Raw genomic sequence first — 16,857 nt, 5'->3', positions numbered from 1 at the left:
CCGTGCGTGTAATTTTTAATAACAGAGCTTCCAAGAATGTGCTCTATTTTTGGTGAGTGAAATTCTGTTTTAATGTGTGATACTTTTCCAGGTGATGTACTCAGGGAGGAGTGAAAAGTGAAACCAACATGAAGTGGTTTTTTTCTTCAGGCCCTGTGTGTTCTTGTTAAAAAGGGGGGAAAAAATCACTCATCTTCCTCACAAAATGAACTGAGTCTCACCTCCTTCAGTCAGAGACATCGATAGAGGAACAGGTGATAAACGTATAGACAGAATAAAAAACAATCAATAAAAACAAAATTCAGCTGGGATGCTATAGTTAATCCAACACATCACCCTGCTAGCATAAAAATTACTTGGTTGGTTTAAGAATATTTTAATTCTGATTGTTGATAACAATGTGAAACTAGTTAGTAGGTTAGTAGTGTCAGGACACGGCCACTTTATTTGGCACACCTGTTTAACTGTTCACTAAGACAAATATCTAATAAGCCAATCATGTGGCAGCAGTGCATAGCCAAGGTGACCTGCTGAAGTTCAGACTGAGCATCAGAAAGGTTGTTGGTGCCAGATGGACTGGTCTGTGTTTCACAAACTGCTGATCTACGGGGATTTTCCTACATAATGTCTTAGATTAGAACTTAGATAGAACTTTATTAATCCCTCAGGTGGGTTCCTCTGGGAAATTCGATTTCCAAAAAAGCACAGCACCGACAGAAGTTACAGAGTTATACACACACATATATATAAATACAGAGACAATATAAATAAAATATACGAAGGGGATAAATAGAATAAATAGGAATAAAAATACAAGTGAATTGCACATTTCAAGTATTGAGGTCTATTGCACCGTTGACTATTTACAAAAGTATTGCACAAAGGTATTGTACAGTGAGGTGAAGAGGCACTACAGCTTAGTTGTTCCCCCCTCCTTTGTCCTCCTGTTTCCTGTTTCCCCTCCCTCTCCCCTCCAGAGAGGAGTTAAACAGTCTGATGGCGTGTGGGACAAAGGAGTTTTTAAGTCTGTTAGTTCTTGTCTTGGGGAGAAGCAACCTGTCACTGAACAGACTCTTCTGATTGTTTATGGCCGTGTGCAGAGGATGCCCAGCATTGTTCATAATGTCCATCAGTTTCTTTAATGTCCTTTTCTCTGCCACTGTCACCAGAGTGTCCAGCTTCATGCTGACCACAGAGCTAGCCCTCCTGATCAGTTTCTCCAGCCTGGATGAGTCCCTCTTTGCTGTGCTGCTCCCCCAGCACACCACAGCATAGAAAAGTACTCCAGCAACCACCGACTGGTAAAACATCCTCAGGAGCTTCCTGCAGATGTTAAAAGACCTCAGCCTCCTGAGGAAGTACAGTCGGCTTTGGGCTTTTTTATACAGGTGCTCTGTGTTGCATGACCAGTCCAGTTTATTGTCCACCCACAGCCCGAGGTACTTGTACTTGTTGACCACCTCCACCTCCTCCCCCTCTATCTGAACCGGTAAGGTTTGTAAGGTTTACAAAATGTTCTGAAAAAGAGAAAACTCAGTGAGCAGCAGTTCTCTGGGTGAAAATGCCTTGATGATGCCAGAGGTCAGAGGAGAATGGCCAGACTCCTTGGAGCTGATAGGAAGGCAACGTAGACTCGAATCGCTACAATCAAGTTACGTGGAAAAGCATCTCTGGATGCACAACACATCGAATTGAACAGAATCCCAGTAGAACAGGGCACAGTCCATTTATCAGTCTCACGGCTTGTGCAAAGAACCCTTCCAGCATCCTGGTGGTTCTCCAGCTGATGCTCCTGTACCTCTTGCCAGACGGCAGGAGGGAGAACAGGCCATGGGAGGGGTGGTGGGGGTCTCTGATGATGGAGATAGCTCTGCGTATGCAGCGCTGTTTGTAGATCTCCTCCAGTGATGAGAGAGGGGCACCAACAATCCTCCTGGCAGTTTTAACTATCCTATTAAGTTAACGCTTCTCGCAGGACTTGCAGCTGCCAAACCAAGCTGTAAAACCTTGTGTCAGGATGTTTTCAATGGTGCCTCTGTAGAAAGTTGTGAGGTGAAGTGTGGAGAGTCCTGCTTTTCTGAGGGAGTACGAAAGGGAGGATGACAGAAGAGCTCTGAGATTTAATGCATGCACAGCAGCGGCTGAGAACAAGGCGGCAAGAAGATGATTGGACTAGAGCAATGATGTCAGCACCGAGTTTGACAGCGCGGGAAAGCGAAAGTGATTTAAATAATAGACTAGCAGCAGATGAGTGATTACAGATCTGCATTAATCTTGCGTACAAGCTTCATAGTGGAAAAACGTCGCTTGCTCTGAGAAGGTAGTTTCAGAATTTGGTAAAAACAACATGAAAGCATGGATCCATTTGGTGTCGTATCAACAGTTCAGGCTGTCGGTGGTGTAAAGGTGTGCTAATATTTTCTTACTGGGGAAGCGGTCACCAGATCGATCCAGTCAGTGCAATAGAGCACCTTTGTGCTGTGGTGGAACAGGAGATTCACATCATGGATGTGCAGCCAACAAATCTTTTTTAACTGAGTGATGCTGTCGTGTCAGTATGGTCCAAAACCTCAGAGGAACGTTTCAGGCTCGCTTGTTGAATCAATGCCATGAAGAATTGAAACCAACCTGTTACCAGCAAGGTGTAACTAATTAAATGGCCTGCAGGTATTTTCTCTGTCTTTGAGGATCAAGGGGGAAAAAACACTTTTTGTCCAGAAGACGGTTTTTGTTATACAGTGCAAGTGGACTAATAACGTGCTCTTTGGGTGTGCATGTGTTATTTTTGTTGAATTACCTTTCACAGGTTATAAATAGGGTGTCACATGGTTTAAATAGCTTTTCCCTCTCTTGTTTCAGCATTTAATTAAAGCTGTCATGTTGCTGCGTGCACACAGGGAAGTGAATTACACAGATATAGTTTTAGTGGCTCAGGGGGTTGGGAAGCATATCTGTAACCGGAAGGTTGCCGGTTCGATCCCCGGGCTCTCTGTCCTGGTCGTTGTGTCCTTGGGCAAGACACTTTACCCTACTTGCCTACTGGTGTTGGCCAGAGGGGCCGATGGCGCGATATGGCAGCCTGGCTTCTGTCAGTCTGCCCCAGAGCAGCTGTGGCTACAACTGTAGCTGCCTCCACCAGTGTGTGGATGTGAGAGTGAATGAATAGTGGCATTGTAAAGCGCTTTGGGTGCCTTGAAAAGCGCTATATAAATCCAATCCATTATTAGTCCCAGATCCTCCAGGATCCTCTTTGGAAAGTTTTACATAGTTTCTGGAAACATGAATTGGAAGTGACTGGTCCAGCTGCATGAGCTCTCAAATCAGGATTGTTTATATGCATCTGTTTAACACATTTGCTTATGTTTTTGCACTTTTCAGATACAGCTGTCAGGTTTAGTAAAGCTCTACCCTTCTGTGAAATTGTGTCTACTTTAAGCAAGCCCACGTTTAGGTGTCATGACGCACGGACAGCTGTGATATTCGTTGCCTGTGGCATGCGCACACCTGCAAACTAGACAGCAGTCAGCTCAGGGTTTTGATCGTGCTTATTTAGCGCATGAAAGACGACCAAAGTTTAAACACTGTCAAAATTCATTAAGCGTTTGAAATGATTTTGGCATTCGTTGTTGCGGCCACGACTTTCTGGGTGTCGGGATGGCACAGACGATGGGATCCCAGCGCTAATGAGGAGTGGGAGTATGTCTCTGTCACCCATGTCGAGCCTTTGTGTAGCAGGCGGAGATTTCCATTTCTGTCGCTTCTCTGCTCTTTGTCCCTGTCCAGTTATTCCCTCTCATGCTTTGTTCTGCCTCTCTCTTGCACTCTGCCTCTGACCTTCTTCTCCTTTTTTCTGTTCCTGCAATCTCGCCATCTCTTGGGATTCATATTATCTCTCCCCTACTATTGCCCGCTCTCTGCATCTCACCTTGTCATCTATCTTTTTTGCACCCCATACTTTACTCTCCCACTCTCCCCTTATATATCTATCAGTGTGTCTGTCTACCCCCATTCTCTCATTCTCCTTTTTTCTTTTGTTCATCTCACCCTCTCTGCTACTCTCCTCTTGCTAACTCGTCCCTCTCCTCCTATTGTGGATGTGTTGGATTTTAAAGAATGAAAACACAGAGCCATATACAGCTTTAATGGGATTTTCTTTCCATTAAGATAAAGATTTTGTTTGTTTCGTTGTTATTTAATAATGGCCGTGTTGGAATTCTTAACAAACATCACTTAACTCAAACGTCCCCATGCAGCACAAAGGCACCGATCTCCATATATGAAAGATGCAAATACAGAAAATTTGTCATTATTTTATTTAGTGCTTTAATTCAATCCAGTTTTCTTTATATAAGCAAAAGATCTGAACAGTAGTCGTCTCGAGGTGCTTTATATTGTAAAATAAATACCCTACAATCAAGCTAGCACTTGGTGACAGTGGGAAGAAAAAACTTCCCTTTAACAGGAAGAAAACTGATAGACTGCAACAGCAATCTGGTTTATATGTTTGTGTACTTGAACACAAAGTTGCAACTATTTCACATTTTTCCAACAGACTGGGATTCTTCTGTGGTTCTAGTTGGTAAGTTTAATACTGGTCATAGTGTTTAAGCTGCTCTGTGCTATGCTCGAGATAGGGCTGCTCGATTATGGCAAAAATGATAATCAGGATTATTTTCACTGAAATTGAGATCTCGATTATTTGACGATATTTATTTAACAATAACAATGTGTTGAATAATGACTTTAAAAAATAATATAAAATAGTGTGCAAATACTGATAACAGTGCAAATGTTTGCAATATAAAAAATCAATGAAAAATGTAAACATCTATGTTTAGTGAACTTTGCAGTGTTGCTCTGTGGTGCAGCTACGACACTGTTGCAAAGTTTACACACTGTGTCTACTTGATCCACGTCTGACTCCACGAACCCATAATGTTTCCACACCACTGAAGTTTTTTTACCTCTCTTTTCAACCAACGGCAGTCACTCTCCTCTCCAAATTACTTCTGCTTAGCTTTCCGAGCTTCCCTCGGGTCCTCTTAATCAGCGGTCCCCAACCCCCGGGCCTTGGACCGGTACCGGTCCGTCAGTCTTTGGTACCGGGCCGCGAGAGTTGAGGCTCAGGTGTGAAATGTATGCTTTTCAGGGTTTTTATCGGTTTTCAGCGTTATTTTGTTATCGTTTTTATCGTTTACTCGGTTTTCCTGGGTCTTTTCATGTGTGTTATGAATAAATTTTCTTTTTTTCGGTACCAGTACTAGTTTTATTTTGTTGTATTTATCCGCGACACCTTAAAGGCCGGTCCATGAAAATATTGTCGGGCATAAACCGGTCCGTGGCGCAAAAAACTTTGGAGACTGCTGGTGTAGGGGGCTTTCCTCTCAACACTGCTGGAGATTCATTCACAATTAAAGGCAGTGTGGCTACCACAGCACCCTGCAGAGGCACACTGACCTCTCTGGTTTGAGCTGGATGGAAGCATCATTACTCTGAAAGCAGAACAATGAACAAAAACAGCAACTGTAGGCTCAGTGACGGCTGTTTGAGCTGTTTTCAAACATTATGGAAACCTAAAAGGTGCATCTGGATCTGACATTAGCCATATTAGTCCTTAAGCTTTCCCGAGTACAAAATCTGCGTGATACTCGGTTGCGTCAGCGCGAATAACTAAAATAGACAAATATAAATAAAATAACGCTCTAAAAGTAAGTGGGACTATTTCCTTTAAGTACTATGTGAAAAAGGACTAGTTTGATTATAATTCTGAGGTGATTATCTCAAGCGGCATCAGATCCTGTGACCTCCACCATTACCGACCTAAACCCAGCTGAGATGGGATGAACTGAAGCGCAGAGTGAAGGAAGAGCAGTCAATAAGTGGTCTATGTATGAAAACTTCTGTTTGGAAATGTTCATTAAGCTAGTTAAGAGAGTGAAGAGTGCAAAGATTACACTAAAAATTGGCTGCTTCAAAGAATCTCTTTGAAGTTTTTTCTTTTTAACTTGTGATATAATTCAAATGTGCTGCTCAATAGCTTTTTTCTTAAAGTGTATAAAATCTAAAAGTAATGAAAAACCTGTGAATGAGTAAACATGTCCAAACTTTGCCGTATCCTTGAATAAAGGTATTTTAAAATGAAAATCCTCTCCTCGAGCCTAATCCTCTCATTCCTCCTTCTCTACTCCACTTTTGCTCCTCTCTGTTCTCCTGCAGTTCCGCCTGTGGCTCCTCGGCCTCGGCTTTAGCCTGGCGTACGGCAGCATGTTCACCAAGATCTGGTGGGTCCACACCCTCTTCACCAAGAAGGATGAGAAGAAGGAGAAGAAGAAGGTGAGCAGGATGGAGGCGGAGAGGAATCGAGGGCGGTTGGGATTAGCCTCTCGGGCATCTCCGGAGAGCAGAGAAAGGATGGGATGGCGGGCACAGGCCACGCGGCGTGTGTGGCACCGGCTGATAAAAAAGTTCTTTAAAAAAAACTGTGCAGCCTTCGTAGTAACATAAGCTTCTGAGGGGCGAGCGTTGCATCATCCACTAGCAGAGAGCACGGATAAGGGTTGGACACACACTGATACAGATACTGTACACGTAAAGCACACATGGAGACGAAAGAGTCTGAGCTCCCGATTCCCTCGTCATCACATTTGTTTGCATGCTGGAGCAGAGTTTGTATCTAGTTCTGTGTTTGTGTTAGTTTTTACCCTCTTTAAAGATAGTGTATCCTGCAGCCAGTAAGATATTGCCAGTCTGTGATGTGTTGTGGGAATTTCTAAGACCTAATCAGAAGAATAAGAGATTAAGCCATTTATGGAATATTTATGAATATGGATGAGTATTAAAGTTCAATGCAGAAATCCAGCCTTCGGGGCTTTATTATTTGAGCCAAAGCAGAACGAATCAGGTTGACTTTCAGTTCTCTTCCTGTCCACAGAAGGGCAATTTGCCAGAGAGCTCAGTGAGAGTATTTAAAGAAACTTTCACAAATGGAGGGGACAATGGGCGCTTTTCAAGTCATTTTTCATGCAACTCAAGTGAAGAGGCGGCCCAGGACTGTGTAATGTGTTTTCTTCTTTATTTTATTCTTCAGTTTTGGTTGTTCCACGCTTGAATGGCTGTTACAATGTTGGAGGTGCTGTGCGTGAGCCAGCATGGCTGAAGTTAAAAAAAAAAGCTGGAGAGAGGGGGGAGCAAAGTGGGAAAGCTCATTTTTGTTGCTTGTTTTTCGGTTACGGCTTTATTGCTTCCATTATAGCTCAAGTAAAGAATAATAGAATTGATAGCGCTCGCTTCCACACGAAAGCAGTGTCATCTCAGTTTGTATAAACGATGATTTCAGGTGCAAATACGGGCTCTGTAGCCGCACACAAACTCCTGCTGCTTCTGAAAACGCACACTCTGTCAAGACACACATTCGGAGAGACAATTCGTGCCCAGTCATCCAGAAATCACAAGGACGCCTGTCGCATTATTTGTCCTGGTAGTTTGTCTTTGTTTGCGGACCAGCTCGTGATGCCCTTGGATAGTGATGACTCTTGTGTTTCTGTTTGTGTGTCTCTGTCTCCGACTCACACAGCAACACTTGGAGCCGTGGAAACTCTACGCAACGGTCGGGGTGCTGCTGGCTATCGACTTCCTGTCACTCATGATCTGGCAGATTGTGGATCCTCTGCACATTACTAAGGAGGTAGAGTACTAGAGACAGATGAGATCATTTGTGTGTCACCGCCCGTTTGCACAGACTGTGCAGCCACAGCCATCAGTCAGAAACGCAGTAATGAGACGCTCGGTCGCAACTGAAGAATTGTTCTTTCATTTGGATTCATCTTGACTCAAAGAGCACAGTTTGAACCAGGGATAAATATCATGTTTAAGCGCAGATGAGCAGTAGCACTGGAACACTGATATTTAGGACTTTTATATATTTATCCCGGGAGGAGACGCAAATCCTTTGGGAGTTACACCAGGGAGGGCATCCGGTGTAAAAACCTGTCAAATCAAACCGGCTCAGCTACCTGCTGAATAAGGGAGCAGCCAAATGTAGCCGTTATATGTTGATCTGTGCTTGATGTCTGTTAAAAGCACAGGTTACCCTGTGGCATCTCTATTGTGAGCAAGTTTATCCCTGCCTCTCTGTAGGATCGTATGTTTTAACCACCTTTATTCAAGAAGGACTAAAAACTTGTACCCATTTTATTCTTCATACTCTAAATGATGAGCAGCATGCCGTTTTGCTGTTTTGCATACACTTACTACAAAGTAAAGTATTGCTGCCGTTGCTGTGGTCTTGTACTACGTTCACATTATGAACAATAACTTTAGAAAATGGCCACGCGGGCCGGTGCGATTGATGCTAAGCCGCTGTTCAAGTGTTGTAAGAATCATAACTGTGCGCTTGTGATTGGGTCACCCATCATGCTTTGTTTCTTCATACCAACGGCTTCCATTAAATTGTAATAGTACTTTAAACACACCATTAGTATATTTTAAAAAATGGTTCTGTCTGTTTGAATCTTCAGGCTTGCTCATTTTCAGCTCTTACAGTTTAGGAAAAAAAATCATTTTTTCCCTGTAGTGAAGGGATATGGAGTATTTTTTCACTACAGAGTATACAGAGAAATAGATGTGGTGCCTGTAACATCATACAGTAGTTATTTTGAATCTTTGACACGAGCGTTATGACTCTGACATAGAAACACTGCACTCTCACAAAGCAGCTTCTCTAAAGCAAAGTTTGTATTTATTTGACTCTTAATGAATTTACAATTTTTTATGAAACAAAACTTGACCATAAGCTCAGCAGGAAAGTTTTTATTAATGTATAAACAAACGTAAATGTAACCAACATGGCAGAAAGGTCGTTTTTCCACAAATTTCTGAACACGCTGACTTCTTATCGAAACCACGGGAGGCTCCCCCTGCTGGTCATTTGTAAGACTGCGGGGTAACCGAATACCCATCTTTACTTTTTTAACCGTTTCAATCTACCTTTTAAACTTCTTTTTAATTCTGTTCAATAATAACACAGACAATAATTTTCAGAGAAGAAAAACCTCCCATTAAGGTGCCCTGTGTTACCTGCTGAGCACTACACAGCAGTCAGTCAGTCTGTGTTGAAGTTAGCAGCTAAAAACTGAGGGATATTCCTTAAAATATGTAGCTGACCAAAGTTAAAGTTCAACATAGAGAGGGAACGCTGGAAAACCTGCAGCATAAAGAGATGGCTACATATTCCTTCGCTGCTTTTTATCCCCTTAGTTTCCAAATTCAGTTAATGCTTCTATGTTTTGTGTTTTTTGATATCATAATGAGCCATTTTGATGTGTCACAGTGGGGAAAAATGAAAGATTGCTGAACTCACTTTGAGCTCAGAACACATTGATAATGGATGATGTGATACTTGCTTATCCACACCAGCTTGAAGAGATATTAGTTGAACGACAGTTTGGCTGTTTGCTTTGATTTGAAATCTATTAAAATTAAAGTCCAATAACTGGCAATTTTAAAAAAAATCTATATTCAAGTTTTACTTTATTTCCAAACTGAATAGTGGTATAACAAGCTTTCTGGTAACCAATTGAATTTCTTTTAGGTCTCTTTTTATTCTCTGCTAACCTCTGAGAGAAATATCTGGCTCTTTGGCTGCTAAATGAGCTACTATATTCACTAGCTAGTTACTAACTGTGCACAGTGGGCTTTTGCAGCTTTCTTGCTAAAAACGGCTGCCTGCTGCAGCTGAAAACAATGCTTTGAGAGCTGCGGCGAGTAAAAACACTGGGGCAAAATACGCTGTAAAACAGAGAAACTGCAGTGTGTGTTTGTCACTGTGAGTCACCCCTTTCATAAAACGAAAACGCACACAGGTAAATCACTGCTAACATGAAAATTCTGATTTGAAACCACTGCAATGATGGGAAAATTGCAAGTGCTCTCCTCTGCTTCTTTTTACCACCTCACACTTTCTACTCCGCGAAATGATCTGCATTTCAAGAGGAAAAGATCATTTGGAAGAGAAGACCAAAATTTATTGCGGAAACGTGAGCATGCAAATTAAAGTTATTTTGGTTAGACTCCAATGAGATGAAACATCACAGAGCAGAGCCACAGATGAAGGGAGGAGATTGGAGTGGATGAGAGCAGGGATGTTGAAACTGAGTAAGAGATGATTTTGTCTGTGTAGGAAAAAACGGAAGTGACCAAGACGAGCCGGAGCAGCAGGAATAGCTCGCATCCAGACAAACAGAGACAGAACGTTCTGTTTAAAACCTGCGCAAAGCCCTAAACTCTCATGTTAGTCCTCATTTGTGTCCTCACCACAGGGAACCTTTGACACGAGTTACAGTGGGTTTTTGTAGTGTTGCCATAGAGTGCATATACAAATGGACAGCTCACCAGCTCTCATCCCAAAGTACAAAAGTAAAGCCAAAATATAACTGAAATAGTTACCATCATTTTGCATTGGAAATGCCCAAAAGTCAGCACAGTAGCCCAACCGGCTTCTGGAATGTCCTTCGTTGTCAAAGAACTAGCTTCATGCTAACTGTTTTCTAGACAAATGTTATTAGCTTCAAGCTGTTTGTCTTCTGCACCTACATGCATAATAATACATTGTCCTTGATACCTTGTCTCCACCCACGGTTACAGCTGTGCAAACTCTGGTTGCAAATTAAGTCATTAGTGCAAGGTGGCAGCATCCTTCTCTCCACATTTTGCCTTTTGTTCTTATTGCCATTGTTTGTGGGTGTTGCACCAAGCAGCAGCTTCTGTAGCCAAAAAGCAAAGCCAAGACAGTGATGCCAAAAATGGGAAAGCAGTCCCTCAAAGTGTCGCTTGAGACTAGCTCCAAGCAGCACGCAAAATGAGCCCAGTAGATTCTTATTATTAAATATTACTAAGACATGCGGACATATGATGGACATTTTGAGTGATAGGAGATGCTACTAGCCGGTGTCTTCAACTCAGCTAATAATAGAGTCACAGACATGTTTTTAGTGTTGGTGCCATTTGAATATTTTTTTTATTTTAATGGCATCCAGCATGGTCCTCCTGGCTGCTCTGATAAACATGGCAAAGGGGAAAGCACCAACTGTGAGGCATTAAAATGCAGAGTTCACAAATCAGCGATCATGATCTCTAAATTCATCTTTCATATGCAGTCCGTGTCTTGCAGATTAGGAATGGTGTTTGTGCTGAGACAGGGTGGTGACCCACACAGCAAAAGCAAACTGACTTTATCTCTTTAGCCTCATTTAGTAGAAAATGAATGTCAGTGTTCAGGAATCGAGACACAGATGTTATTATTGTGTCTTCGGACAGTCTTCCATTTAAATTTTATGTCCTGAATACAGTCCAAATCAGATTAAGATGAGAACACCAGGATACTCAAATGCACGCAAACATACTCATTAAGCACTTTCGTCCTCAGTCGGGAGCAAGCGATTTACAAACCTGCACCACAGTGGATGTAATTACAGTCAAATCTTACATTTGATGGACTTTTAAAATGCTCATATTTCATATTTATTGGATGTCTGATATCCTTTTAATTCAGTGATCTATATCTGCCTGTCGGGAAGGCCCTATTTACCCGAGGGGATCGGTCGCTGAGGCTTATACTTACTGTGCAATTTTGCCCATGCTACTGTTTCATAGTTTCTTATTATCTCCCCCTCTCTGTCTTCTCGCTCCCTTTCCCTTTCTCACTCTCATCCTTCCATCCCTTTTTCCTTTTCCATTGTCTGCCGTGTGAGTAGAAGTTCACTAAGGAGGCTCCTAAAGAAGATTTGGATGTCCTGATTCAGCCCCTGCTGGAGCACTGCAGCTCAAAGAAGATGAACACGTGGCTCGGTATCTGTCCTCTCTTAACAATCTGTCTCCCTATTCTGCTTCACCCTCCTCTGGTTTTGAGTATCTTTGTGACACGCGGACATATGCGCACACACGTCACTGCCGCTCACTCAGAATTTAACGGGTCTCATATCACAGCCCTCGTATCCCTCAGCCCCCGCCGCCCCTTACATTTGAGTCCTCTTTTCTCTCCTGCTTTACTCCCTCTTTGCTTTTTGTCGGCCCACGCAGTCCCTCTCTCTGTCTGTCTTGCTGCTATCTTTCTTAGTGTGGCAGCTCTTATGAAAGTATAATGGTGCTGAAATTCAAATAATGTGGGTCACAAACTGGGCCATTGCCCCATAGCATTTCCCTTCTCTGGGAAGAAAAGATGGTGCTTTAATATCAGGCGGTGTAAAGAAACAATGGACAGTCTGAATAAGTGTTGAATTTTACTCTGTCACCGATTCTCTTTTCTCTCCGACTCTGACTGGATTTCTTTGTATCCAGCATATTTTTCTCTTCAGTATCTATTGTATCAACATTTTTGACTTTACATCTGTGCAGTGTTTTTACTCCTCAAAGGCCACATTGAATTTATCACCAGCACTTGGTGTTAAGTCAGCATGAGCCCAAAATTTGTAAAACATCCATAAATATCTCAGTTATTTTGCATTAAATATACATAAAATGTATTTGAGACACAAACTAAAATAAGACCGGGGGACTAAAGGCCTTTATCGATGTGTAGCTGGTGATTGATTGACTTCTGCAAGTCTCTTCATATGTTGACATCCCCAGAGAGTCTAAAGCTGTCTCACTCTCACACTGTTGTCACATTTTAACACACACTAGTGTCACTTTCCACCATAAACCGTACACATGTCATGATACAATTTTACCAGGTGAGAAAGCCCAACTAATCGTTTAAAGTCCTCATAAGAAAATCCATGACTTTCATACAGCAGTATGAAGTTTAAGGCTTGTCTGGGACTTTTTTGTTTCATGATTTTAGGTCTCAGTCACACAGGTCTAGAGACCAGGAGGCAGGAAAACCAAAGACATTGAGTTTATTCGCCCAGCCTTCATGATTATACCAAATTCCATTAAATTCATCCAAATCGGAGTAGAATTATTCAGTCATTCAAAATGTGATTGACCAAGAAGAGGCTACCCTTGTACCTCAAGCTAGCTTGCATAGCTAAAAAAGAAAGATCTTACTCTGGTAGAAAAGGTCAAAAACGGCTCTTGTAGCTCCCACAATGCAACACAACCTTGCTTGCAAAAGCTAAATCTGAGATATCAGGGTCGCAGATTTGCCTCCAGAGGCATTACGCGGCTGTTTTTACAGGATATGTGATGCTTCCTGTTACTAGTAAATTTGCTGTAACATATACAATTCATGGAGAGCTGACTTTAAAATTAATGGAAGCAGTCATGTCACTATGACGGTATCCTGCAGTGGTATCTAATGGCATACAAGCAAAAGCAAAAACATTCAGGGAAACCAAATCCACAACTACAACTTATCACGTCAGCAGTAAAGACCTAAAGGGTGTGCCAAGCTCAGGGACTGTGATGGACACTGATCGATCTTATCCGGCGGGTGGATCTTTGTCTCCAAAATAGACGGACCAGATTTCAGACATTATTTGGATAAACTGGCCAAATATTCAGGATTTAAGTGGCTACTCTCTCGCCTGAAACAATATTAAAATTTAATGACATAATAGCAATCCAAGGACAAAAATTACAACAGCCTCAAGGCCTTCTGTCTCTTATGTTGCTGCTGATCTGAATGAAGCCCATCAACAACCCCCCAGTTTCTCCTCCCACCTCAGCATCCTGGAGACGTTCCACGGCATGTGCTCTTTTTTTCTCTACCTGTCACATTTCAGCATCTCCTTAGCATCCACTTTGAGAAATATATACAAAATAGTCTTTGTGGCTTCAAAAGCCAAAACTCTTTACTGACAGTTTTCTTGGCCTAAAAAAACACGACTAAGGTTTGAGGATGTTTTACCTTTACACACGTGTGTTAATGTTAGGTGGACAAATTTGTATTGCATTAATCATGAAAACTCCAAATGATTTTGTTTTAAACATTTTATTCATTAGTTTTCATTTGGTTCATATTTTAATAGCTTTCATTATTTTCTCCGTAGTTACTACCGGGTAAAGGTTATTCTTTACGTTTGTGCCTACAGCACTGGCAAAGGGACAAAACTTGTTGGTTTATGGTAACGGCCTGTAAAAAGTGATTCATTTCAGACTTTCAATAAATGAATAAATAAAAGACAAACAGGTAAACAACACAAAATGAAAATAAACAAGAAGAACAGCAGCTGCAAACTGCAAACTTAAGAATTGCCTAATAATAAAGAATCCATTTCCAAACACCATCTGAGTCTGAAAAGCAGCAAATGACACAGAGAAACTTCCATTTTTCCACCAGTTTCACTTGATAACAGACTATCTCGCTGTGTCGCTTACACAATTTCAGGGCATTTTGATGTGAAATTGGTCTTTTGGAAATGAGGAGTTTTGCTTCCAATATCTCAGAATTTAGAGGGAACACAGTGTATATGTGACACTTTACAGGGCTATAACTATAATTCAGCATCAGACTGTCCTGACAGCGTGTGCGTGACACTTTCAGGTAGCCTGCTATTGTTCCAAAGTATTTCATTTATGGAGAAGGGACGTGTCCCAAGCAGGGGCGCAATTCCCAGGGGGGTTAGGGGGGTTATGACACCCCAATAATCAGACCCAACCAATATGGTCCCGAGCTGTCATGTTTCACATGTTTGCAGATAGTCTGTGATTTTGTTCATAATATGAATGTGTTCATCTGTTTAGGTTTCTTCAGTCATGTAGTCGTTTATTTATTGAGTGCGTGACCGAACGAACACGCGTGAGATTATGTTCACCAGGAGAATCTTACACTCGAACCGAAAAGAAGATTGACTCTCAGAAGCTAATGACCAAACTTATAGCCCCCATGACATCCCAGGAGTCCTACTGTTGGCCCTAACTGTCCCTCATAGTGTTGCATTTATTTAATGCACATGCACATATCCCAGAGTGCAGGGAGACACTAAAGAGTCATTTGGTGATGGCTAGTATTTTAAGCTGTATAGCAACACCATCACACCCTGATTAACACCTAAAGCCTGCATTATGTTCCCTGTAATGATAATACTTTTTTTTTTATCTCTAACTGCTGCTCCTCTGCTGGCTTCCAGAAGCTAGCCAATGAGTAGCAATTGGGCTTTTAGGGAGGAGCTAAAACTGCTTGTTACAGCTCTTCAGCTGAAGAGCTGCATAGCAGGCAGTATGAATATAAATAATTTTTGGGTGTGTGTGATTCAGGAAAAACTGCTGAGTCTTAACATAAAAATGGAAATCAGCATCATATTTAATATTAATATTTTATATATTATATAAATATTTGCACTTTAAACAACTGCCTGCGTTGCATAACGCGGCTGCTCATCTGTACTCACCTCCATCGCCTCACCGTTCTCTCTCTTCCTCTCTTTTCCTTTAGGTGTGGTTTACGGCTACAAGGGTCTGCTGCTGCTGCTGGGCATTTTTCTGGCATATGAGACCAAGTCTGTCTCCACAGAAAAAATCAATGACCATCGGGCCGTGGGGATGGCTATTTACAACGTTGCTGTGAGTCCGTAAAGAAACAGCTCCATCATGCCTAAGCCCATTTCTGGGTGCGGCGGTTTAAATTTTTACAGCTGTCTTGCTTTTGTAGGATGTGGAATAACAAAGTGGCAATAAGTATGGTTTTTATTACTCCGTAGCACAAAATGCCCGCAGTATATCAGCGGGGAGTTAATCAATGCCAGTGGTCCATGATTACTTTGGAGCTGAGATTTTTTTTTGCCTTCCAGAAGTTACTTTCCTGCTCGTTCAGCCAGGTAGCTTGGCCAGCTCTCGAGAGGCAATACGTTACAGGTTCTGGTCGTTTATAAAAGTTAATGTCACAGGTAATTTAAAGGAACTCGGCATAACTTGTGATCAGCGATACGTACATCCCTTAAGTAAACTGCAGGCATCACTCTTTAGCATGCAGGATGTGCTTGTACTGTGGCGTGAAAGCTAATATTATTCAAAGCAGTGACAGCATACACAAGATCACAATTATATTATGCTAGCTTCTGCAAAAAAACAAGTGAGAAGGGGCCGCTGACTTACAGGGAGGCAGGGGAGGTAGACGGGCTTGTTCCAGACAGAGGAAGAACCGAGGGATGACATAAGATAAATAAGGATTATTATGAATGGTCCTGGAATAAGAATACAGCACTGAAAATGAGCACGATTGGTCCATATTAGGCTTGTATTAGTTGCCCATACATGACTACAATGCTTTGTGTACACCTACAGTTGGGAGTAAATCTTTAATTCAAATTTTAGAGTCAATTTAGATTCAACAAGGAAGTTAATATTCATCTTGATCTGGGATTTATATATATGTGTATATATGTATGTTTTTCTCTTAAATTCAGAGCCCCTATTGCATTTCTATCCAAATCATTCTGCTGCCAGCTCCAGGTGCTGCCTCATCGTACCTGCGCTGCTATGATACTCTTATTTCAAGTCTTGTTTGCAAAGTGCAAACTCAAAGACATTTCACGGTGAAGTAAATGTTAAATGAAATCAAAAGAATACAAAGCAGACTGTTACTGCGCAGCACTCAGATGCAAGCCAACCTTATCAGAGTGCTGCAGTTCAGCTTTAGTGCTGGGCATGTACTGCGTGTTGCACAGTGCGGGTAATGCAAAGTGTATCTCTGAGACCACATGCACAGTATGGAGTTATCCCGTCCCATGGCAGCAATAGGTTTAAAAATGCACCCATTTGGGCACTAAAGAATGGCAGTAAAAGCAGCCGTCAGTCATAAACATTTTTCAGCGGCTGTTAATAGCAAGTGAATCATCTTAAACGCAGGCACCTAGGATGCACTTCACACTGGAATAGCAGCCATTATGTTCACCGTAGCCACTTTAGACAAATTCTTGC

General features: G+C 41.9%; 1 protein-coding gene across 7 annotated transcripts in view; it reads left to right on the top strand.

Moving 5' to 3' along the window:
• gabbr1a (gamma-aminobutyric acid (GABA) B receptor, 1a) overlaps window positions 1–16,857 on the top strand; it is a 130,626-nt gene that overhangs the window by 105,320 nt on the left and 8,449 nt on the right. For 6 of the 7 annotated variants that reach the window (XM_026183912.2, XM_026183904.2, XM_026183908.2 and 3 more), the window contains 4 exons: window positions 6,217–6,333; window positions 7,574–7,684; window positions 11,751–11,844; window positions 15,374–15,501. In XM_026183912.2, the coding sequence (XP_026039697.1) occupies window positions 6,217–6,333; window positions 7,574–7,684; window positions 11,751–11,844; window positions 15,374–15,501 (450 nt within the window). The remainder of the gene's footprint in view (window positions 1–6,216; window positions 6,334–7,573; window positions 7,685–11,750; window positions 11,845–15,373; window positions 15,502–16,857) is intronic. The other variant, XM_026183914.2, reaches the window with a different exon arrangement.

This window comes from Astatotilapia calliptera, chromosome 11 (genome assembly GCF_964374335.1).
Source record: "Astatotilapia calliptera chromosome 11, fAstCal68.1, whole genome shotgun sequence".
NCBI lineage: Eukaryota > Metazoa > Chordata > Actinopteri > Cichliformes > Cichlidae > Astatotilapia > Astatotilapia calliptera.
This window is presented reverse-complemented; position numbering and strand designations above follow the sequence as displayed.